Below are 25,239 nucleotides of genomic sequence, written 5' to 3'. Positions count from 1 at the left end.
GGTTCCGCCACTCTCACGCGTGCGGCGGCCAGCTGACCGGCGCTTGTGTGATCACAGGAATACAGAATAGGAGCCAGCAAGGCCACGCATTCTTCGTGGGATGGTTTCGGTGCAGCTTCCAACACATGTGGCATAGGTTTGCCTTTGTTCTAGTCCAACCCCCTGCTCATGGCAGGAGAACCTATTCCAGTATCTTCTTGAAAACCTTCAGGGTTGGAGCACCCACAACTTCTGGAAGCAAGCCATTTCAACTGGTTCATTGTCCTCACGGTCAGGAAAGTTCTCCTTAAGTCCTAGGCCGAGCAGGGGGTTGGACTAGAAGACCTCCAAGGTCCCTTCCAACTCTATCATGATTGATGGAAGATGATGGTGCTTGGTTAGAATAATGCCCAGTGCCCCTTGGCCTCCATAAGCTTTTCTGAGAAAAAAAAAGCTGATAAGCTTTTTTTTCTAAGAATAACAGAAACTCACCCAACAGGAACGGGATTTCAGATTAGTTGGTCGGAGTGGCTATTAGTTGAGTTTTGCAGCATTGACCCCAACAGTTCAATGGACCTCAACAATTCAACGGCATTAAAGTTGTCAGAAGACATTTGGCCGGGATGTCTGAGTTCTAGGCTGCCCTGGGAATTGGTTGGGGGGAGAGAGAGAGAGCGAGAGTGAGTGCGGAGGATAACCTTCGGGGTTATGCGTGTGACTTAATCATTGAGGGCTATGATTGTATGGATTTTATGTCCCAGCCTTTTGTAAATCACTGGACGGCCTCATGGGGGCTGAAGGTATGTAAATGCTATTATTAAATGAATAAGTAATGATGTTCCTTTAGTGTTTTGCCTAAGAAAACTCTGGGTTGTAAATGTGTGTGCGTGTGTGTGTATGAGAGAGAGAGAAAGAGAGAGAGAAAGAGGAAGAGAGAGAGGGAGAGAGGAAAAGAGGGAGGAAAAGAATGAGAGGGAAGGATGGAGTGAGGAAGAGATGGAGGGAGAGAGGAAGAGACAGAGAGGGAAGAAAGGAGGGAAGAAAGGAGGGAAGAAAGGAGGGAAGAAGAGAGGGAGGAAGAGAGAGGGAGGAAGGAAGGAGGGGAGAAAGGAGGGAGGGAGGAAGAGAGAGGAAGGGAAGGAGGAAGGAAGAGAAAGAGAGGAAGGTGGTGAGAAAGGGGAGGAAAAGAGGGATGGAGGGAGAGGGAGGGTTGGAAGGAGGGAGGGAGGAAGAGAGAGATGGAGAAAGGAAAAGAGGGAGGAAGAGAGAGAGGAGAAAGGGAGGGAGGGAGGAAAAAAGGGAGGGAAGGAGGGAAGGAGGGAGGGAGAAAGAGAGAGAGAGAGAGAGAGACTATGTTTAATCAATATACATCATTTGATTAACCCATTATCTGGGATTGTGCCACCCAAGGAATCACCAGCCAACCTACTGGTAGAGAAAGATTAACAAGATGATTCAGTAGTAACCAAGAGTAGCAGCTCTTGTGCATGCAACCCACCTCAGCCTTTATATCTGCCTTTGTTAAGCCTGTTGTGTGAACGCAGCTTTTGGGGTTCCTATGCATGAATACGAATGTCAGCAAGAATTTCTCTCTTGCAGCTCGTTCCCCTCCTTCCTGGTTTGAGGCGAGAGGGAAGAGAATGCATGTTTCCTTTGCTAATTGCCTGCATGCTTGTTTTTCTAATAGATTTCGTTTGATTGCTGGGGGTGTACTGTTTAATCAATATTTGGCCCATGCAGATTGGTGTTTATTCATTCCAAAGTCGGTTCAATCAGGTTTCAGGATCTTTCTGCCCCCCCCCAAAAAAAAGGGGTGGGAGAAAAAAAAGGCATAACAATGCAAATTTCCCTAATCCAGACATTTCTATCACAATTTTCTTCTCGGGGATATTTCTATGGGCAGCAACTACATTGTCCAGTCCTAAGACAGTGGATGTGGAAGGATGACGCCTTTCTGATCCACAAAAAAGTCCCCAAATGTGCAAGTTAGATCCGTTCAGGGATGGGTTGCTGGAGGTTCGTAGGAGTTTGGGAAAACCTCTAGCTAAGATTCTGTGCAGTTCGGAGAACCTCCCCAAATCCAACTCCTGGTGGCCCCGCCCACCCCACCCATGAATCCCCACACGGCCTGTTTTGAATGCAGGTAAGTGCAGGGCACACGTGGAGGCTTGTGGAGGGCAAAAAAAGGGCCTACCAGAAGTTCAAGAAGGCCTCCAGAGCCTGGGGAGGCTGTTTTCACCCTCCCAGAGGCTCGAGGAAAGCCTCCAGAGCCCGGGGAGGGCAAAAAGCCCCCCCAATCATGGTGCAGGAGGCTGACTAGGCCACGCCCACCACGGCCACGCCCACCCAGCAATCGGGCAGAGAACCCCTTGCTAAAATTTTTGAAGCCCACTCCTGGATCCGTTCCTATAAAATATGTAGATCAAATGAAATCTGAAATAATGGTCCCTAAAGGAATGGTCTTAAATTAAGGATTAATTAGATTATTAGATTCTAGAGTTCAAGGGAAACCCTGAACTGACGAAGTACCATGTCTCTCCTTATTAAGGAGCAAAAAGAGACGATGGTTCCTGATTTCACATTTCCTTCTTGTAGGGTTTGAGGGTGGGAACATCTCATGAACCCGAGAAAGAGAAATTCTTGATTTGTTCGACTTTTGATCTGCTCCCACCCTGGTCCCTACGCTCTTTCTTGGAGTCATCGATCTACGGGATCTGAAAAATGAGGATGTACGGCAAATACTTTATCTCCGGCTTCCTGCGCAATTAAATTTTATGGCGAAATTGTTATGCTGTGTAATACGTAAAACTTCCCTCCTTTTTATTGCCTGTTTATTTTTTTTATTGCCTTTTCAGCAGGCTATTAGAAAGACCGTGCAGTCTTCTCCGTGTGAACTCAGCCAAGCAGGCGATTAAGGTTTCTTGGTTCAACACCGATGTTCATCATCTGCGGTGCCTCCTGAATTTTAGATTCGATGAACAAGAGTTGGAAGGGACCTTGTCGGTCATCTAGTCCAACCCCTTGCCCAAGCAGGAGACCCGACACCATTTCTGGCAAATGATAGCCTGGTCTCTTCTTGAAAGCTTCCAATGACGAAGCTCCCACAACTTCTGAAGGCAGCTTCTGTTCCATTGGTTGATTGCTCTCACTGTATTTATTTATTTATTTATTAGATTTTTATACCGCCCTTCTCCCGAAGGACTCAGGGCGGTGAACAGCCAAGTTAAAACAACAAGTACATAGACAAAATTAAAAACATATTAAAAAACTAAATTATAAACTGGCCAATTAAAATTAACACTAAAATAAGCAATCCTAAAACCCCACTTAAAATTTCCTCAAGCTAGCCCCGCAGGGTGGAATAAGAAAGTCTTGAGCTCGCGTTTAAAAGACCGGAGGTCGGGGAGTTGACGCAGCTCCGGAGGCAACTCATTCCATAGGGCTGGAGCCCCCACAGAAAAGGCCCTCCCCCTGGGGGCCGCCAGTCAGCATTGTTTGACTGACAGCACCCTGAGGAGGCCCTCCCTATGGGAGCTCCCTATGGGAGCGCACAGGCCGATGGGAGGCTATAGTAGGTGGTCCCGTAAGTAACCCGGTCCTGTGCCATGGAGAAAATTTCTGTGCCTGTCAGAAAATTTCTCCTTATTTCCAGATTAAATCTTTCCTTGTTCAGTTTCCATCCAATATTCCTTGTCTGGCCTTTGGGTGCCTTGCAGAATAGCTTGACCCCCTCCTCTCTGTGGCAGCCCCTCAAATATTGGAAGACAGCTATCCTGTCTCCCCTGGTCCTTCTCTTCACTAGACTAGCCATGCCTAGTTCCTGCAACCGTTCATCGTTCATCGAATATTTTAGCCTCCAGTCCCCTAATCATCCTGCTTGCTCTTCTCTGCACTTTTTCTAGAGTCTCAACATCTCTTTTTTTATAGTCTGGTGACCAAAACCGGATGCAGTACTCTAGGTGTGGTCTTACTAAGGCTTTATAGAGTGGTATTAGCACTCCACTTGATCTTGATTGTATCTCTCTTATCTTTTTCATCCTATCTTTTCCCAACCTTCAGGTGTCTTCACTCGGTGGACCTCCTGAACAACCCATGTGGAATACTTCCTTCCTGTTTCAAGGAAGAGATGGTGCTACCGCTTTTTCGGATGATACGGCCTTGTTAATTGAATACTATAAATCGAGTAAGTCCCAGGTTTGCTGTGTAACAAGGAGCCGGCAACTTTTTTTCTAAGAGAGGAGAATGAGCCCAAGAAGCTTGCCATCTCTTCCCAGATCATAGGCCATCATAAGAACCTTGCCGTAAGGCATGGTGGCGTCTAAGATAGGTTCCAGAGCTCATAGAAGACTCTCTTTGTGGCTAGATAATCAGTTCAGACTTAGTTTTTAGATTAGGTTCTTGTTCAACCCCCTGCTCAAGCAGGAGAACCTAGATTAGTTAACAAGGTGGAAGAGAATAGTCATAACTCAGGGTTGAACTGTGGGGTCCTTAGTGGTTCCTGAGCTTGGTTGTTTCTTGAGGATGTTTCATGACCCAACTAGGTAACATCATCAGTGCTGGTAGGGAGTGGGCTTTGCTCTCTGTTATAAACAAGTGGCTTGCCCTGTCAGTCTTGAAGTGAGTGGTCTTGGTGGTTCCTGGATTAGGCTGTTGTTTGCTGTATGATTTTTTACCTGAGTTCGTGTTTCCTTGATTGGGAAGGAACAGTGAAGAACAGTGAAGAACAGTTAACAGTGAAGAAATAAACAAACCCGCTCCCTTGTAGCACTGATGATGCTACCTAGTTGGGTCATGAAATGTCTTCAAGAAAGCAACCAAGCTCAGAGAGCACCAAAGACCATTCCACGAGCCTCATTGAATTGTATCCAGTGGTGAAATCCAATTTTTTTTACTACCAGTTCTGTGAGGTGGGGGGGGTCGTGGTGTGGCTTGGTGGGCGTGGCTTGGTGGGTGTGGCAGGGGAAGGATACTGCAAAATCTCCATTCCCTCCCCACTCCTCGGGGAAGGATACTGCAAAATTCCCATTCCCTCCCCTCTCTGGGACCAGCCAGAGATGGTATTTGTCAGTTCTCCAAACTACTCAAACTTTCTGCTACCGGTTCTCCAGAACTTGTCAGAACCTCCAAAACAGAACACTTTAACTCCACAAGTCTTTAAGATTAATTCTTGAACATTTGTTATAGGTCCACTTGTGGCCCAGCATCCCCAAACTGGTTCAATGTGGAAACCATGCATTCAATCACAACTTTAAAACCCAGAACGGAAGCCTTAATGGGAAGGATTTGAATTCGAAAATTAGCAGATCCTGAGAAAGACAAATCATTTTGTTTTATTTGATCTTTTGTATACCTCTACAAAGTAAGCTAATCCACTCTTTATTCTTCTCCAACACTGCCAGCGCCAGGAGACGATCTGGAAGGCACACCAATGTTTTTAGGCTACTCCGTGCTGCCGCTGACCAACCGAGTTTACCGAAAGCTTGCGGCAGACAGCAGCCGAAGTGGAATTAGGGTAGAAAATCTACCCATTCAGGTAGGAATGGATGGATCAGATTATAGTGGAATAATATCGGGGTGTTTTTTTTTTAATGGGTGAATTCCATCACATTTGTGCTCCAGGTCATTCTCTTCCCACTGGGCCAATTTTAAGATGTATGGACTTCAACTCTCAGAAAGCCATGTTGGTTGGGGAATTCTGGAGATTGAAGTCCACACATCTCAAAGTTGTCCAGATTGGAAAACATGGTATCTGTCATAAAATACATGCTTGACGAAATAAATAAATAAATAAACTAAAATAAATAAATGCAATAGAAGAATTCTTGTTCCCCTACGCTTCTTGAAAACTTTTTGAATATCTTCTTTTTTAAAAATGCAGCTTAGGTTAACTGGCCCTTTAATCTTCTCCGGCAAAGCAATTCTTCAACATTAAGAAGGAAACTTGTATAATCAATTTTATTAAGGCTTTAGAATTCTTCTGAGGAAACTTGAGTAACAAATTCTACATACTGTTAATTGATTTTGTCTTTTACTTATTATTTCCCCAGGATACCACTATGAAAACTACGTCCGGTGGACTTCCAACTGTCCAACTTGGCCTTCAGTTGATCAATTCAGAGGTAAGATTAGGAAACTCAATGACTTGGTAGCTTTCTACCAGAATGTCAAATGTCTCGATTGCAGTCAATTCTGGGGTTTAAGTGGTCATAATCCATCTGGGACTGGAAAAATGTATAGTTCTCATCAGTGGTGGGATTCAAATAATTTAACCGGTTCTCTGCCCTAATGATTTCTTCCAACCACCAGTTCACCAAACTGCTCAGAAAGTTAACAACCGGTTCTCCCGAAGTGGTGCGAACTGGCTGAATCCCACCACTGGGTCTCATCCTTAGTTTCATGTATCTCAGAAAAATAGGGATGTGGAGAAAGAAAGGGGAGGGAAGGAAGGAGAGAGACAAGAGAGAGAGATAGAGAGAGAGAGAGAGAGAGAGAGAGAGAGGAGAGAGGGAGAGAGAGGGAGAGTTCACACAACACATTAAACTCTAAGTCTAAGTTAAGAAAACACGTTGCGAAATAAACCATTTTTACTATTGACTGTGGTAGCCCAATTCTTGTTAATGCTAGGAGTGGGTTGCCACAAAAGGCCAACTCGCATACTACCCCATCTCACACCTAATCACATCAGTTTTGAGAACTCAGCAGAGGAAAGAGAGAACAGGATTGTGTTGGGAGAAAAGGGAATAACGCAACAGGTTTCCTAGCTTCTAAATCTAGCCGTGCTTGGAATTCAATTCTTCTCCGGAGCAAAATAATTCATATTCAACCAGTACCCTGCAAACACGTCTTCCGTTCGAAAATCGATGCATTTCCAAGCTTGCGCAAGGCTCGCTCGGCATACGAAAGCTATGCAAATGTGGTGTTTTTTTCTAAAGAGGCGTGCTTGTGGAGGGAAAAAGGGAAATGCACAACAGATGCAACACAATGTTTCCTAATCCTTTGGCTGCTTTGAACCTACCATCTTGCTAGACCTCTGCCTGTCTACCTCCCGGTCTGTGGCTGGATTGAATTAAGCTTCCTTCCATCGCCTCCTCGCCATTCTATCCAAGCCCTGTAAAAAGCATTAGAAACCCCAGGCGGCTGGGCAGCCGATTCTACTAGAGAGCAGGGCCTCCTAAATCCATTTCATGAATATAGATGATGTTTGACATGGCCTTGGGAACCACCTCCTGGCTGCCTTCCCTTTCTGCTCTCCGCAGGCTAGCAGTCTTGAAACAACACAGGTTGAGAGCAATTCATAGCTCAGCACCCGTTTCAGCTCGCCGGGGGCTAAATTACAATGCGGAAGAATGGGGGTGGAAATAAGAAAGGGAAGAGGGAAACGGAGAGGGGGGAAAACACAATAATTTTGCAACCAACCGTTGACCCACAAACAACAGGACCTGACAGAACAATTGGCAAGACGGGAAGCGGTCTTCAGGGCGACTCAAGAAGCGTTGCATCGCCGCAGCCCAAATTCAGCCTCTTTCGTGGCTGCATGCGATACCATAATTCATATAAGAAGGCATGGAGCTTGCTTAGCAATGGCATCCTTCACACCTATCCACAGAGAGGTGGAAGCTCCTGGGAACTAATGAAGGATCAAGTCCACTCCAAGGTTACATTTCTGAGCTGAGTTCTGGAGCCAAGCTGTGTGGGTCACTTACCTGTTGGAAACCAGTTTATTATCAGGGGGACCAAGGGAGTTTCTGATGATTGAGCCAACTAGATGTCAGGAGGAACCATAGGTGGATTACTAGTGGTGACCCTTCTACCAAGAGATGGAAACCAGAAGTGGATATCCTACCATGGATGATCGATTAGAAATTTCTAATGCTACACCAAGGATCATGTCTGTCCATCATGTTTGTGTGGGTTTGTTGATCAGTGCAGAATCCTCTTTTTCTTCTAGGACAGTGGTCTCCAACCTTGGCAACTTTAAGACTTGTGGACTTCAACTCCCAGAATTCCTCAGCCAGCAAAGCTGGGAGTTGAAGTCCACAAGTCTTAAAGTTGCCAAGGTTGGAGACCACTGTTCTAGGATCTTGAGATGATGTCCATGCTCCTATTATCCCCCATCCCGACAACTTTTGAGGCAGGCTGAGTTGAGAGACAATGAGATGGACAACTTTCTGAGTTGAAAGCAGATGTGAACCAGCCCTGACCAAATACACCCCCACTGTCTACTTAAACCATTTCATTTCTGCTCCCTGATATCCGGAAGGAAGGAGAGGGAAAAGGACATTTACAGAACCTTGCCACATTTCCATCAGAGCCTTTGCAAGCATCACGGAGGAGTGGTGTGGTGGCCTAGAGGTGGAGCTCTTGCCTCACAATCAGGAGGCTGTGAGTTCGATCCTAGGTAGAGGCAGATATTTCTCTCTCTGGGAGCAGTGAGAATATATCTGCTGAACAAAACTCTGCATTGGCGACAGGAAGGTCATCCGGCCATCTGCTACCTCCATTCACTTGCCCAGACTCCACCCCGCAAGGGATTATGGGGTTGTTAAATGAAGACGATGATGGGGATTTGCAAGTATCATGGGTACCCCGTGTAATCTTCACCTTTGGGGGATTCTGTGTGAGGTTACAATGCATGAGTTGCTGGAGAGAAAACTCAGCCACAGGAACAATAACAAATGACATCTTTGCTAGGATCATATCTAGACTGTCCTCCGATGTGAAAAGTGTTGAGGAAGTCCTTGATTTATGACCAGAATTGAGCCCAAAATTTCTGCTATTAAGCGAGACATTTTTAAAAGCGAGCTTTGCCCCATTTTATTTATTTATTTATTTATTTATCATATTTTTATACCGCCCTGTCTCCCAAGGGACTCAGGGCAGTTTACAGCCTAGTAAAACACACATATAAGTACAAATTAAAACCCCAATTTAAAAAACTTATTAAATACGGCCGAATATTAAAACCACAATAAAATAATAAAACCCCATTAAAACCAAATTTAAAATTTAAAATTCTAGTCCAGTCCTGCGCAGATAAATAGATGTGTCTTAAGCTCGCGGCGAAAGGTTCGAAGGTCAGGAAGTTGGCGAAGTCCTGGGGGAAGTTCGTTCCAGAGGGTGGGAGCCCCCACAGAAAAGGCTCTTCCCCTGGACGTCGCCAGCCGGCACTGCCTGGCTGACCGCACCCTGAGGAGTCCCTCCCTGTGAGAGCGTACGGGTCGGTGGGAGGCAATCAGTGGCAGTAGGCGGTCCCGTAAGTAACCCGGCCCAATGCCATGGAGCGCTTTAAAGATAGTTACCAAGACCTTTCATAAACTTCCTTGCCAGGGAGGTTACAGTAAGTTAGTAAGAAGGTGGTTAGGTGAATCTGGTTTCTTCACTGACTTTGCTGGTCAGAAGGTCGCAAAAAGGGGATCACGTGACCCCGGGACACTGCAACCGTCAGAAATGCGCGTCGGAAATTTGATCACATGACCAGGAAGAATAGAATAGAATAGAACAGAAATTTTTATTGGCCAAGTGTGATTGGACACACCAGGAATGACCGTAAATGTGAAAAACGGTCATCAGTCACTTTTTCGGCGCCATTGTAACTTTGAAGGACACTAAGCGGATTGTTGTAAGTCAAGGACTCTCTGTAGAAGACTAACGTTGAACTTGCAGGAAGCCGGTTTGCTTCTGTATTCTTTCTTCGTAACTTGGGCCAAACTTAAACCTGGCAGGTTAATTCCTTTGCTTTTTTCATCCGGAGGCCCCTCTCCTTCCCATGGTTTGGGGCCGGGCTGTCTGGGGAAGCACTTGGGAGAGGAGGAGCGGGGAGGGTCCGCACGTGATGAATTATTCACAGGGGTGTCAGTAAGTGCAGAATTAATCCCCGTTTCTTCCAGCTGGCTGCTGCAGTAAATTATCACTCCTGGTCATGCGGGAAAATGCTGCAGAATTCATTTAGCTGATTATTGTTTTGATCTCGGAAGGACTGTCGGTTGCAGAGCCCCTCCCCCTGTAGTGCTAATAAATATACAGAGAGAGAGGAGGAGGAGGAGGAGAAGGAGGAGGAGGAGGAGGAGGAGGAGGAGGAGGGGAAGGAGGAAAAGGAGGAGGAGGAGGAGGAGGAGGATTCAACCTTTACAATAATAATAAAATATTACATTTATAACTCTGGCCAGGACGTTAGGTCCTACAAACTTCTGCCCATCTTCCATTGAAAGCAAGAACCTCACAACCCTGTATTTTAATTTATTTGACAGAGGCCGGGGTGGGGGGGGAGGAAGAGAGACCCAGAGAAACAGAGAGAGGAAGAAAGAAAGAGAAGAAGGGAGAGAAAGAGAGCGGGAGAGAAATAGAGAGGGAGAGAAGAGAGGAAGTGGGAGAGGGAGAGAGAAAGAAAGGAAGAGGGAGAGAAGGAAGGAGAGAGAGGGAGAGAAGAAGAGAGGAAATGGGAGAGGGAGAGGGAGAGAGAAAGAAAGAAAGGGAAAGGGAGAGAAATAGAGAGGGAGAGAGAACAGGAAGTGGGAGAGGGAGAGAGAAAGAAAGGAAGAGGGAGAGAAGGAAGGAGAGAGAGGGAGAGAAGAAGAGAGGGAGAGAGAGGGAGATTGCCTTGGCTCAGGAACATCTATGGAGCTTTCTAAAGCCATCCATGGGGGGTTAATTAATTCTAAAAGGAACAGGGATCTTAAGCCATCATTTCTTTCTTTCTTTTTTCATGCTTGCTGTCACGTTAAACTGCTTTAACATGATTCCACCCCCTCCCTTCCCCACCCATCTTTTCCTTTTCCTTTTCTTTTTTAAATACACACAAAAAGGGGATCTTGGCTGATCACGATGAAATTCAATATGCTGCCATGTGCTGTGGGGCTCCCTCCCCAGTGACAGGTGCTGATGGATTGCTAAGTGCATGGTGGGTGAGGGGGAGTACATAAATTAAAGGATAATGTAGGATGATGTACCGCCAGGGTGGTCAGTCCACCAGCTGCTTGCAGCCCCCCAATTAATATTCTTCTTCTTCTTCTTCTTCTTCTTCTTCTTCTTCTTCTTCTTCTTCTTCTTCTTCTTCTTCTTCTTCTTCTTCTTCTTCTTCTTCTTCTTCTTCTTCTTCTTCTTCTTCTTCTTCTTCTTCCTCCTCCTCCTCCTCCTCCTCCTCCTCCTTTCTTCCTTCTTCCTTCTCCTCCCACCCCCAGTAGCACACCTGACCATTCTGCACATGACCACTAGGTGGCAGCGAAGAGTTAACCATTCCATGCTGCTTTGCTGCTCTCTATTGGCCACACAAGGTGTTGTAGCTCACTCCTAATAGCTGCACTTTCATAAACTTATGGTTCTGTGAACTCTGTAAGCAACCCTGCCCATTTCTCCATTGGCCCGTCCCCTGCCCCATATGGCAATAAGTTGGAAGCTGGCGCACATAAAGTCCACATATTTCTCAACTGCAATGATTTGCTTAATGCCCATGCAAAAAAAAAAAAAATAACCGTAAAATCAGGTGCAAGTCATTGAACAATCATCTTGTTTTGCAATGAAAATTATGTTCCCAAATTCCGGCTGGAAATAAGATTATCTGTTGTTGTTAGTTGCGAAGTCGTGCGACCCCATGGACAACGTTCCTCCAGGCCTTCGTGTCCTCTACCATCCTCTGGAGTCCATTTAAGCTCATGCTGACTGCTTCAGTGACTCCATCCAGCCACCTCCTTCTCTGTCGTCCCCTTCTTCTTTTGCCCTCCATCATTCCCGGCATCCATCGTCCTTCCTTCTCATTAGGTGGCCAAAGGATTTGAGTTTCCTCTTCAGGATCTGGCTTTCTAAAGAGCAGTCAGGGTTGATCTCCTCTAGGACTGACTTGTTTGTTTGCCTTGCAGTCCAAGAAACTCGCAGGAATCTTTTTTTTTAATTAATTAATTAATTAATTAATTTTGTCACACAGTATATATAAGCATAAGCATGAAATAGCTATATAATATATAAGCATATATACAAGCATAAGTATGTAATAACTATATTAATTGGATATAACGAAAGGAAACAATAGGACAGGAACGGTAGGCACGCTGGTGCTCTTATGCACACCCCTTACAGACCTCTTAGGAATGGGGTGAGGTCAATAGTAGACAGTTTTTGGTTGAAGCTTTGAGGATTTGGGGAAGAGACCACAGAGTCAGGTAGTGTATTCCAAGCATTAACAACTCTGTTACTGAAGTCATATTTTCTGCAATCTTCTCCAGCACCAGAGTTCAAAGGCCTCAATTCTTTGGTGCTCAGCCTTCCTTACGGTCCAACTTTCACAGCCATCCATTGCAACTGGGAACAAAAAATTTAGATTATTTTCTGTATAGGTAGATATATCCATGCGAGCTCTCACCTCCCTGGCTGAAGGCTCTTATCTCAGCAGAACGTTGTTTTTCTGAGTTGCAACCCCCCCCTCCCCTCCTCTAAGCCCACCCCACCATCCCTTCCCAGCATCGTTAGAAATCGTGATTGCTGCGGAAATTATAGAGCAGTGATAGAATTACTACTGAGCGGGAACGACTCCACAACCGGCTTCGCTTTGTTAGACAGCTAACGAGTGGCAGACAGCGAGGCCACGGCGAAGTGGAGCAAGGGAGGAAAAATGAATGTCTTTGTCGAAAGAAAATTTGCTGGGTTTCCGCCGGCTGTTCCCAGAGGAAGTTTTAGGGGGAAATTAATTGAATTAGGGGGGCAGACGTGGCAAGCTTCGTTGGCCAAGGCTTGCTCCTTTTTTTATTTATTTATTAATCAGATGTGGGGTGGGGGAAGAGAGAGAGACGATAATAATTTAAGTCGATACTGGGCCCCATCTGGGTGGTCGGCTTGGCGGGATTGACAATGAGGTCTGCCTTTTGCAGGAAGTCCTTTTGGGGTTTGTCTGGATTTAATTGACACTTGCCAGCCGAAAGCCTGATTGTTGATGCCAAGGAAGGTTGGCTGAGGTCAAGCTTTGCTCCCCAGCTGAATGAAATGTGTAGATGGGCAGATACAGGACAACGGGCGCCCTGAATTCTGTATCAGTCAGTCAGCCCCACTGGGAAATTTCCGATATCTTCTTTCCGGCAATGGATGGAAACGAATCGAGGCGAGAAGCAACCTAGAAGCAAGGAGGAATTTCTTGACAGTGAGAACAATTAATCGGTGGAACAACTTGTCTCCAGAAGTTGCAGGTGCTGCATCACTGGAGGTTCTTCAAGAAGAGATTGGCGAATCATTTGTCCGGAATGATATAGGGCAGGGGTCAGCAACCTGCGGTTCTGGAGCAGCATGTGACTCTTTCATCCCCCTGCTGCAGCTCCCTGTCGCTCAAAGTAGGCGTCACAACTGCCAATGTGCGACCCCCACCGACATGCAATTTATTGAGCTTTTTGACCCCCGGTAGGCCAACCATGGATAAATCCAAGAAAAGTTTCAAAAGAGAACAGAACATTTAATTCAACCACATATGCTAGTTTTGTGGCCGCTCAAGAAATAGTCAGGCACGGGAAGGGTTTTGTGGCTCCCGGTGTTTTCTTTTCTGTGGGAAACGGGGTCCAAATGGCTCTTTGAGTGTTTAAGGTTGCCGACCCCTGATATAGGGTCCCCTGCCATGACCTCTAAGGTTCCTTTCAACCCTGTTATTTTTATCTTCTATGCGATGGAACCTTGGTGAAGAATGATGGCAGAAGATTCAAAACCTTTATCAGCAGACCTTTCTAGACAATTCAGAGTCACCATTTCATAGATATTTCTGAATATCCCCAAAAGAAGGAGATCGTATTGCAGTGTACCTCAACCTTGGCAACTTGAAGATGAGAGTGGACTTCAACAGTTGGACTAGGAGACCTCCAAAGTCCTATTCTGCTATTCCCATGATGGCGAACCTACGGCACGCATGCCAGAGGTGGTACGCAGCCCCCTCTCTGATGGCACGCGAGCAGTCGCCCCCAGTTCAGCTCTGCTGCGCATGAGTGCCTGCCTCCTGCCAGCCAGCTGGTCTTTGGGTGTCCGCTGTACGTGCGTGGGGGGGCGCTGCGGGGGGTGCACGCGACATGTGGGGGGGCATGCACAGGGGGATGCGTTTGCATTGTATTTGGGGGAGTTCCGGTGCAAACGTGCATTCACGCACGCGCACTTTGGGCACTCGTTCCAGAAAAGGTTAGCCATCGCTGTGCTCTTCTGTTGCTCTTCTGTTATTAAGGAGCGGGGCAACTCACGTAGTTAGGATGCTGGGTTGACAATTTGCAAACCTGTGTTTGGAAGTCCCAGTCCTGCTGTGTCCCGTCATTCACCCCAGTTCCTGCCAACCCAGCAGTTTAAAACGCGAGTAGATAAATAGCTACCACATCGGTGGACTCATTGATGGGGACGGGGATGGATTCCACAACTGGGCAATGGTGATGTCTCTGGCACCTCCTTTCACCACGAAAGTGCTTTGGTGGTTTCGACACGGAAGTATATTCTGTTTGTTATTCTGTTTGTTATTCCGTTTTGCTCCTCTCCTCCGAGTCTGGGGAGATGCAGGATTTCCGAAGATGAATCCAAGAATAGGCATAGCAGCCCTGCCTTCTCCCCCATTGAGACTCAAATTAAGCCGTCATGGCCTGGAGTCACGGCATCAGAATTGGTGGCAGCCACTTTGCTGCCGGACACACGGAGCGGCCAATTTAACCGGTTAGCTCTAGGAGTGTAAGAAATGAAGAAATCATATTGGTGGGCACAGAGAGGTGGTCTTATGCCTTGATGGAATTCTCCTTCATTAAAAACCCAGCTCTGTTTGCTCAAGAGACCATCTGCCGTTTGTTATGCTCTCGATGGCAGCTGCAGAATGGATTTGTGCAGCAATGTTCAGGGAGGACACGACATAATGTGAGAAGCATTGAGTCCAGGGGTGAAATGCTCCCGGTTCGGACCGGATCGCGCGATCCGGTAGTGACCTTGGCTGGTAGTTTGGAGAACCGGTAGCAATCGTGGTGCGAGGCTCTGCCCACCTGCCTGGCTGTCGTTTGAAATGAGCAGCTGTCATTTGAAAGAACCTCTAGCTAAGATTCTGTGCAGTTCAGAGAACCCCCAAATCCCACTCCTGGCTGGCCCCGCTCACCCCTCCCCTCCCAGAAGTCCCCACACGGCCCATTTTGGCTGCAGGTAAGTGCAGGGCATGCACGGTGGTTTGGGGAAGGCGAAAAACGGGCCTTCCAGAAGCTTGGGAAGGCCAGAAATGGGCTCGTTTCTGGCCTCCAGAGGGCCTCGGGAGCCTGGAGAGGCCGTTTTTGCCCTTCCAGAGACTCGAGAAAAGCCTCTGGAGTCCAGGGAGGGCAAAAATTCCCCCCACCCCCGGTGGTGCAGGAGGCCAACTAGGCCACGCCCACCCTGGTCATGCCCACCCAGCATCCGGGCAGAGAACCTCTTGCTAAAATTTTTGAAGCCCACCCCTGGAAACATGTCCAAGGTTTTAAGGCATCTTCACGGCTGGCCATTGTAATGTCTTCTTGTTTTGTTCTGCCTAGAGGCCAGACATCTTTCTGACTTCCTCAACCACAACTGGACTTCCCGTCCTGGATCCAGAGTTGGTGGGAGAGCTCGGGACTATCAAGGAACCCTGGACAAGACCAACTTCCAAAACTGAACAGAAGACCGCTACTCCTTCGGCTAGAGATAGCGTGAGTGATTTCTTTTCCTGCTTTGTTACGGTCCTCGCTTCCTAGCAACGTCACAGAGCGGTGATGGCTAACCTTTTCTGGACCGAATGGCCAAAGAACACATGTGTGTGCATAACTGCACGCGTGTGCACCCTGTTGTGTCCCACTCCTCCGCTGACGGCCGGGTCAGGGAAATCTGAATCAGGTGTGCCTCTGCAGCTCTGCCAAAGTCCTAGCAAAGTCCTCAGGGCAGGCAGGAGACCAGAAAGTGACTTCAGCAAGATATGTTTAGACTTTGCCTGACTCAGAGACTGCCAGAAAGCAGGTCCTTTATATAGGCCATGGGGTGTGGCTCCATGACTCAGCACTCATTAAGGCCTGCCCCTCCCTTCCTTCTGTTGCCTCCGCCTATCCAATCTTCTGATGCGAGGGTCACTCCAATCAGCTGTTGGTAATAAACCCTCCTCAGGCTCACATGCTGTGGAGGAGGGGGAGGGGTCTAGCTGCTCCGTTTGCCTGGGCATGGAGCCAGGGCTGGGGCTGGAGGTATTTCTTCTTCTTCAGCCTGTCTGGGTATGGAGCCAGGGCTGGGGCCGGGAGGTGCTCCTTCTTCTGCAGTTTGTCTGGGCATGGAGCCAGGGCTGGGGGCTGGAGGGATTTCTGCTTCTGAACACGGAAGCAGATAAGAAGACCCCGGCTGAGGTTAGATTGGACGAGACACAACACACCCAACCCCCAAAATGCAATGTGGGTATGGGTCCCGCACATGCACTTCATCCCCACAGATGTGTGTGTGCCCCCTACATGCACCCCTCTGCGCATGTGGGAATACAGCTTTGCACGTGCCCCGTCCTCCCCGCGCATATGTAGCAGAGACCTGATGACCAGCTGCCCAGCGTGAGGCATGCGCGCATGCACATTAGAGCTGAACTAGGGCAACGGCTCGCATGCCCACAGAGAGGGTGCTGCCTGCCACCTGTGGCACACGTGCCATATGTTCGCCATCACGGAGCGAAGCTCTGTTTGACTGCGAAAACAGTAGAAATCATGACACCCTTGTAAGACTTGTTTGTTTCCAAGAATACGCAGCCGGGTGGCTTGCAAAGAGGTAGGCTCTTAAAGCAGACAATTTATGGGCTAACCCAACCTCCGAATCCTAAAATAGTAGCTTGGTTGGCATGCGGTGACTGCAAAAGAGAAGAATACAGCATCTCTACCAGATGTTTAAACACTATCTGTTTCTTGTAGCCCAAATGTCATAGGCCTGTCCATGATGGAGACAGTAATATCTTTGTGGCATTGAGTAGACGCCGCGGCTCATCCCTTCCACCATCCTTCCAAGTCTGTTGGAGACTCCTGGTCCTTCTCTTCTGCTCTTCACCTTCTTCCTTCACTTATTCAGGAAGGAACTAGAGGGAATAGATGATGCCCTGAATGGTTGTATGAATTGTTGAACCCAAGGGACCGGGGAAAAAAATCAATGGGTGTTAACAACTGTGACCAAGTGCAGATGAGGCCTATTTGTAGATGAAAGGTCTCTTGCCCAACTCCCGTCTCCCCCTGAATTATGTCAGCATTAAGGCCCCAAAACTAATCTCAACTATGAATTTGATTGAGGTCGTCCAATTAAAAAAAAGGTTCCACGGGTATCTATTGTGCATGTTCAGAAGTTTCAACCCAGTGATAAATCCATCTGAATGTCTCCAGTCGGTTTTGATGCCCTGATTTGGAGATTCTATTCCAAATTGGGAATGAGGCCCCTCTAATCCAGCGGTGTCAAACTCAAGGCCCACGGAGTGCCTAAATCTGGCCCGTGGGGCCAGTCTGGAAAGATCAAAGGACCAGCCTGTGGTGCTTCTGCCAGCCAAACAGGCCATGGGGAAGCCACATGGGGGCCACACGTGGCCCGTTTTCGGTCTCTTCAGCAGCACTCTGCCGGCCAAAAACGGGCCACGCTGTGGAGAACTACAGCAGGAAGAGGCAGGAGGAAGAATAATTTTCTTTCCCAGAATAGAGCAGATTTGTGTGAATTCAGTAAAATTAAATATTTCCCCTAAAGAGTCACTTAGGAGAGATGGCTGGTGTGGAAATTTGATCAATAAAAACGCATATCGGAAAGAAGCAAAAAGGCACCGGAAATTTTCAGAACACACAAAGCCTATTCTTCTTTCAATGACACCGCTGATTGTCGCAATGCTTTTAGAGAGATAATTTGTATTTCCAATTGTTCAGTGTGGCCTTGAGAGCCATTTTGGCGTAAGAGGCATCAGGCTAGAAAGCTCGCTGTGAGTTCTGGTCTCACACAAAGCCAGCTGGGTGACCTTGGGCCGGTCGCTCTCTCACAGCCCTAGGAGGACTGCAAGGGCAAAGCACGTCCAAAAAGCACTGGCTGAGAAAACGGCAGGAGCTTGTTTGGGCAATTGTCAGGAATCAAGAGTAAAAGGAAAGGAAAGGAAAGGAAAGGAAAGGAAAGGAAAGGAAAGGAAAGGAAAGGAAAGGAAAGGAAAGGAAAGGAAAGGAAAGGAAAGGAAAGGAAAATCAAAGCTAGAAGAAAAGGATAGAAGGAAAGGAAAGGAAAGGAAAAGAAAGGAAGAAGGAAAGGAAAGATAGAAGGAAAGGAAAAAGGAAAGGAAAGGAAAGGAAAGGAAAGGAAAGGAAAGGAAAGGAAAGGAAAGGAAAGGAAGAAGGAATGGAAAGAGGAAAGGAAAGGAAAGGAAAGGAAAGGAAGAAGGAATGGAAAGAGGAAAGGAAAGGAAAGGAAAGGAAAGGAAAGGAAAGGAAGAAGGAATGGAAAGAGGAAAGGAAAGGAAAGGAAAGATAGAAGGAAAGGAAAGGAAAGATGGGAAGAGAAGGGAGGGAGGGAGGGAGGAGGAGGAAGGAAAGGAAAGGAAGAAGGAATGGAAAGAGGAAAGGAAAGGAAAGGAAAGATAGAAGGAAAGGAAAGGAAAGATGGGAAGAGAAGGGAGGGAGGGAGGGAGGAAGGAAAGGAAAGGAAAGGAAAGGAAAGGAAAGGAAGAAGGAATGGAAAGAGGAAAGGAAAGGAAAGATAGAAGGAAAGGAAAGGAAAGGAAAGATGGGAAGAGAAGGGAGGGAGGAAGGGAGGAAGGAAAGGAAAGGAAAGGAAAGGAAGAAGGAATGGAAAGAGGAAAGGAAAGGAAGAAAGGAAAGGAAAGGAAAGGAAAGGAAAGGAAAGGAAGAAGGAAGGAAAGAGGAAAGGAAGGAATGGAAAGAGGAAAGGAAAGGAAAGGAAAGGAAAGGAAAGGAAAGGAAAGGAAAGGAAAGGAAAGGAAAGGAAAGGAAGGAAGGAAAAGAAGAAGGAAAGGAAAGGAAAGGAAAGATAGAAGGAAAGGAAGGAAGGAAGGAAAGGAAAGGAAGAAGGAATGGAAAGAGGAAAGGAAAGGAAAGGAAAGATAGAAGGAAAGGAAAGGAAAGATGGGAAGAGAAGGGAGGAGGGAGGAGGGAGGGAGGAAGGAAAGGAAAGGAAAGGAAGAAGGAATGGAAAGAGGAAAGGAAAGGAAAGGAAAGAGAAGGAAAGGAAAGGAAAGGAAAGATGGGAAGAGAAGGGAGGGAGGGAGGGAGGAAGGAAAGGAAAGGAAAGGAAAGGAAAGGAAGAAGGAATGGAAGAGGAAAGGAAAGGAAAGATAGAAGGAAAGGAAAGGAAAGGAAAGATGGGAAGAGAAGGGAGGGAGGAAGGGAGGAAGGAAAGGAAAGGAAAGGAAAGGAAGAAGGAATGGAAAGAGGAAAGGAAAGGAAGGAAGGAAAGAGGAAAGGAAAGGAAAGGAAAGGAAAGGAAAGGAAGAAGGAATGGAAAGAGGAAAGGAAAGGAAAGGAAAGAGAACGAAAGGAAAGGAAAGGAAAGATGGGAAGAGAAGGGAGGGAAGGAGGGAGGAAGGAAAGGAAAGGAAAGGAAAGGAAAGGAAAGGAAGAAGGAATGGAAAGAGGAAAGGAAAGGAAAGATAGAAGGAAAGGAAAGGAAAGGAAAGATGGGAAGAGAAGGAGGAGGGAGGGAGAAAGGAAAGGAAAGGAAAGGAAAGGAAAGGAAAGGAAGAAGGAATGGAAAGAGGAAAGGAAAGGAAAGAAAAGGAAAGGAAAGATGGGAAGAGAAGGGAGGGAGGGAGGGAGGGAGGAAGGAAAGGAAAGGAAAGGAAAGGAAGAAGGAATGGAAAGAGTAAAGGAAAGGAAAGGAAAGAGGAAAGGAAAAGAAAGGAAAGGAAAGGAAGAAGGAGAAGACCCACTAAATTCACATTACACCTAATTTTGATTGCGTGTGCCTAAAAGCACAAAGCCTAGCAGGTAGGAACATGGATCTGCTTCAGATGCAAGAATCATCATTGCAGCATGTTGCATTCTCAAGTAGCGTGGCGCCATCCGGCAGGCCTTCTGTGCTCCTGGCACACCGTGGGCAGCAGGATCCTCTTCCAACTCTGCTGAAGTTGTGAATTACAGGTGGATGCCTTAAGAAATCTGGGCAGCGTTTCAAATTATTTTTTTTCCAAGGAATTCTTATGCCGATGGGCTCGGGTTTTTTTTTTTTTGCAGTCTTCCTATCACCATCTAGTGGACAATACTTATATTAACAGCTGTCCTTCTCAACTCTTAGAGCAGGGATGCCCATTCTTGCCAAGTTTAAGACTCGTGGATTTCAACTCCCAGAATTCCCCAGCCAGAATTCTGGGAGTTGACATCCACAAGTCTTAAAGTAGGTTCAACAACCCTTTAACCGGGTTACAGTCATACCATTTAGAACAGAACAGAACAGAACAGAACAGAACAGAACAGAGTTGGAAGGGACCTTGGAGGTCTTCTAGTCCAACCCTCTGCTTAGGCAGAAAACCTTATACAATTTCAGACAAATGGTTGTCCAATCTCTTTGTAAAAACTTGCAGTGTTAGAGCATTGACAACTGCTGGAGGCAAGGTGTTCCACTGATTAATTGTTCTAACTGTCAGGAAATTTCTCCTTAGTTCTAGGTTGCTTCTCTCCTTTGCTGCTGGCTCACAAATTTGAATGTGCGCGCCTCCTCCACGCATGCGCAGAGCCTTCTGCGCATGTGCAGAGGGTCAAAAACGGATGTGATGACATCCAGGCGGGTGAGTGGAGCTCCCGCCACTGATGCTACTGGACTGTATGATTTGGATAGAGCCGGCTGAATTTCATCACTGGTTTCTACCCATTGCTTCTTGTCCTGCCTTCAGGTGCTTTGGAGAATAGCTTGACTGCCTCTTCTTTGTGGCAGCCCCTCAAATATTGGAAGACTGCCATCCTGTCACCCCTAGTCCTTCTTTTCATCAAACTAGACATACCCAATTCCAGCAGCCCTGTCTTAGAGGTTCTGCTAACGTTGCTTGCATCCATCCATCCAAACAACTGTTGGAAGAAATATCCATCTGGGTTCAGTTCCAAGTGGGGACAAAGACACTGGAAACATGGAGACTGCTTGGAAAGATGGTTTAATGGTGGTCAGGATCACATGGCTTGAGATCCTGAACAGAAAAGGGCTGAGAGCCTGTGTGCTCCCTGGCTTTATGCTTTTTCTGAGCTTTGAACTTTCTGGGGCACAGGAAGAGTATCCTGATTGGTTGTCAGACTCCCAGGGGTTGGGGGCCTTAGCTAGCCTTGTTGGCTGATGTAATCTTCCCAGGTGTCATGTGGTGAGTTTCTGTTGCTAGATGGGTCCTATTGTGTTGCAGATGATGGTCCCATTGACAAAGGTGGAGTGAATGAGTTTCTACCTCTGACCCATTGACAAAGGTGGGGGGAAATGAGTGAGCTTGGTTGAGGCTTTAATGGCCCATTGACAAAGGTGGGGGGTGGCAGGAAGTTTCAGGGAGCTGCTTTGTCTTTAAAACATGTTTCTCCATTTCTCATCCAGGGAAATATAATATTCTGCCTTTTTAAATATTTTCTAAAATATTTCATTCTTCTAGGAGGGGGGTGGGTGCTAAATTCCTACACAACCAACCAGCCTTCCTTTAAATATGAAGGCGCTGCAATCCCCAGATGTCTCAGCCAGCTGGCAGATGTTCCTCCATCCTTTGAGTTCCAGTTCCCAAACATCTGGGATGGGTTGGAAGGATCAAGACTTGACCTCTTGTAGGGTAGCTTTTCTTTTGACTTCTGCTGACTTCGGAGACCCATCCATATCCCATCCTTCTGTTAGCCCCCATCTAGCCTATTTCAAAGAAAGAAAGGAAGAAAAAGAGGGAAGTCCTTGCATTTTGTAGCATTCTCCATCTCAGTGTTAACCCAGAACGTTCATTGAATTCACGTTCCTACAAACCGGTGGCCGATTTCTTGCACAATTCTGAATGGAGAGATGTTCTAAAACTCGCCGATCTCGTACCTCTTGTGCGGTGCACCCTCACTTCACTCAAAAGGAGGAAGATGTAAGCCTTTGGTGACCTTCCGACAAGCAATTAAGAATTAAATAAATAAATACTCAACCAAGAATAGTTAGACTAGAGACAACCATCGTTTTTTGCTTTGCAGATCGTAATTTTTCCTCCCCTCAAAACTGGCTTACTATTCGGAGACAAAATGCAGGGTTTGGAGGATATAGGATTTTACCTCTCGACGGATTCTTTGGTTTTTTTTTTCCTACGAAAGGAGAGGGGGGAAAACAATTAAAGAACCTGGACTGCTTCCTACACACACACTCACTCACTCACACACACACACACACACACACACACACACACACAATGAAGGATTGTGTGCAATAGCAATTTTGAAAGCGCCCCGCCCATTCAGCCTTGCTTCGGAAAAACCTTGTCGGGTTTGTCACAAAACACTTGATTGCTGGATGATGTACAGCTAATTTCACAAGCCAAACAGAGCTTTTGAAGTGCTAATTAACAGCCCCAGTGAAAGACGCTCATTAGTTCTTGTTATAGCGAACTCATTAGCAAAACCTCAATTGTTGGCACTAATTAGAACCCTAAGCCAAGCAGAATAGGATGGCCAAACTGAGACAGGCAGGCAGGGCTGAGTAGTGACAGACAGACAGACAGAGACAGATAGAAAAATGGTCCAGAGTTTATATTCCTTCCTTTCTTCATTCACTGAATCCATATGGACAGCTGTGTTTAATGGCTCAAACCCTGAGCAAGTACACGGCAGGGGTGGGCTCTACTTACCTTTACTACGGGTTTGCATTGTGCCCGTGTGGATGCTCTTCTGCGCATGCGCAGAAGAGTTTTGATGATGTTTGGGTCAGTGGGCGGAGCCTCCCACCGGTTTTACTACCGGTTCTATAGAACCGGTCCGAACCGGGGGCAACCCACCACTGGTACAGGGCATCCCTGACTTACAACAGTTCGTATAGTGACCGCTCGGATTTACAACGGCACTGAAAAAAAGCAACATGACCATTTTTCACATTTAACGACTGTTGCAGCGTCCCCACGGTCCCATGATCAACATCCAGACGCTTGGCCACTGAGTCATCTTTATGACAGGGTCTCAGGGTCACGTGATCCCCTTTTGTGACCTTCTGACAAGCAAGCTGGGGTCTGTGTGGCTCAGACTGCTAAGACAGTCTGTTATTAACAACAGCTGCTTGCAATTACTGCAGGTTCAAGTCCCACCAGGCCCAAGGTTGACTCAGCCTTCCATCCTTTATAAGGTAGGTAAAATGAGGACCCAGATTGTTGGGGGCAATAAGTTGACATTGTATATAATATACAAATGGATGAAGACTATTGCTTGACATAGTGTAAGCCGCCCTGAGTCTTCGGAGAAGGGCGGGATATAAATGCAAATTAAAAAAATAGTGAACGGGGAACCTAGATTCACTTAACAAACACGTTGCTAACTTAATATCTGCAGGTGATTCACGGTGGCAACAAGCCAGGTTATAAGGTAAAAGGTAAAGGTTCCCCTCGCACATATGTGCTAGTCGTTCCTGACTCCAGGGGGCAGTGCTCATCTCCGTTTCAAAGCCGAAGAGCCAGCGCTGTCCGAAGACGTCTCCGTGGTCATGTGGCCGGCATGACTCAACGCCAAAGGCGCACGGAACGCTGTGACCTTCCCACCAAAGGTGGCCCCTATTTTTCTAGTTGCATTTTTTACGTGCTTTCGAACTGCTAAGTTAGCAGAAGCCGGGACAAGTAACGGGAGCTCACCCCGTTACGCAGCACTAGGGATTCGAACCGCTGAACTGCCGACCTTTCGATCGACAAGCTCGGCGTCTTCGCCACTGAGCCACCACGTCCCTAAGCCAGTTTATAAAATGGGTCAAAACCGATGTCTCACTTAGCAACAGAATAGAATAGGAATTCTTTATTGGCCAAGTGTGATTGGACACACAAGGAATTTGTCTTGGTGCATACGCTCTCGGCGTACACAAAAGAAAAGATACATTTGTCAAGAATCATAAGGTACAACAATAATAGTCATAGAATATAGAATAGAACGGAACAGAACAGAACAGAACAGAACAGAATAGAGTACAGGGTACAAATAAGCAATCAGGAAACAATCAATATCAATATAAATCCTAAGGATACAAGCCACAAAGTTACAGTCATACAGTCATAAGTGGAAGGAGATGGGTGATGGGAACGATGAGAAGATTAATAGTAGTGCAGACTTAATAACTAGTTGACAGTGTTGGGGTCAGTTGTGGCTTCTAAGCCCAGGACTACCTATGTCTTTGTCTGTCTCTCTCTGTGTGTGTGTGTGTGTGTGTGTGTGTGTGTGTGTGTGTCTCCTTTCAGCTCTTCTTTGCATCTGAGGTTGAAAAGGCAGCCTGCTGTTTTGTGATTCCGGAGGAAATGGGACACTTTTCTGAGTTTCTCTTGGATGCCTTTGAACATGCATGCTCAATTAAAGATGGCGGGTGGGTCACTTGCCCTGCTTGCAAAACGCAAACGCTCTGAAATCCTGGTGCGGGGGAATAGCGTGATTTCAATTTCCTAGCATGCTCCTTATCTCTGGAAAACAGGCTGACATGAACTGGTTAAATGCTTGTCTGTTTAGAGACTTACGTGTGTAATCTGTCAGCTTTTATTGTCTTGCTCCATCTTCTATCTGCGTTTGGCAGCTGGGACTACACAACCCCGATTGCGATGACCATCTCCTTGGCCTGCTTAAAATCACCCCTTTTGAATGGGGAAGCAAGTCACGGAGAGGGCTGGGCTGGCGCATCTCTATTAAAACCAGCTTCTGAAAAGATGAAACGCTTTTCGTTGCAATCCAATTAACTCTCAAATTGAATAGCAATGGGAGAATATATGGCGACATTCCCAAGCATGTATGTATAAATATATCTATCTATCTCCCACCTCTTTGTTCCTCTAGAAGCGAGTGAGTTAAATAGCTAGTGAGTTCACCTCTAGTTTAATCAGATAAAGAACGATTAATTGCAGTTGACATTTACCTGGGTGTATGGAAAGAAGCAGATGAGATGGGTAATTCACAAAGAAGGCATGTCCAGACAAGGAAAGGGGAATTGATTTAATGTTCAGAAATGTACCCTTCCAGGACCCAGCAGCTACTCGGCTTCAAATCTTCAAGGCTGAGTTTCTCCCGCCGATGACCAAGTTTGGAATCCAACCCATGAAATTTGTGTTTTGAGTTTGGACGCTTGAGTCATTCTTTGGAATCCAGGAGATTTCACAAAATTCCTATGTGGGTAAAAGTC

General features: G+C 46.6%; 2 protein-coding genes across 4 annotated transcripts in view; both read left to right on the top strand.

The window, feature by feature from the left end:
- The window catches only part of LOC131184502 (immunoglobulin superfamily containing leucine-rich repeat protein-like), a 195,095-nt gene that overhangs the window by 114,516 nt on the left and 55,340 nt on the right, over positions 1-25,239 (top strand). The gene's annotated exons all lie outside the window — the stretch shown is intronic.
- Positions 1-25,239, top strand: part of CCDC33 (coiled-coil domain containing 33) — a 108,759-nt gene that overhangs the window by 63,927 nt on the left and 19,593 nt on the right. For all 3 annotated transcript variants that reach the window (XM_058155850.1, XM_058155849.1, XM_058155848.1), the window contains 4 exons: positions 4,039-4,162; positions 5,379-5,512; positions 6,027-6,098; positions 15,465-15,617. In XM_058155850.1, the coding sequence (XP_058011833.1) occupies positions 4,039-4,162; positions 5,379-5,512; positions 6,027-6,098; positions 15,465-15,617 (483 nt within the window). The remainder of the gene's footprint in view (positions 1-4,038; positions 4,163-5,378; positions 5,513-6,026; positions 6,099-15,464; positions 15,618-25,239) is intronic.

The sequence above is a fragment of the Ahaetulla prasina genome, chromosome 13 (assembly GCF_028640845.1).
Source record: "Ahaetulla prasina isolate Xishuangbanna chromosome 13, ASM2864084v1, whole genome shotgun sequence".
In the NCBI taxonomy this organism is placed as follows: Eukaryota; Metazoa; Chordata; class Lepidosauria; order Squamata; family Colubridae; genus Ahaetulla; species Ahaetulla prasina.
The sequence above is the reverse complement of the archived record's forward strand: the minus strand, read 5'-3'. Positions and strand labels throughout refer to the sequence as shown.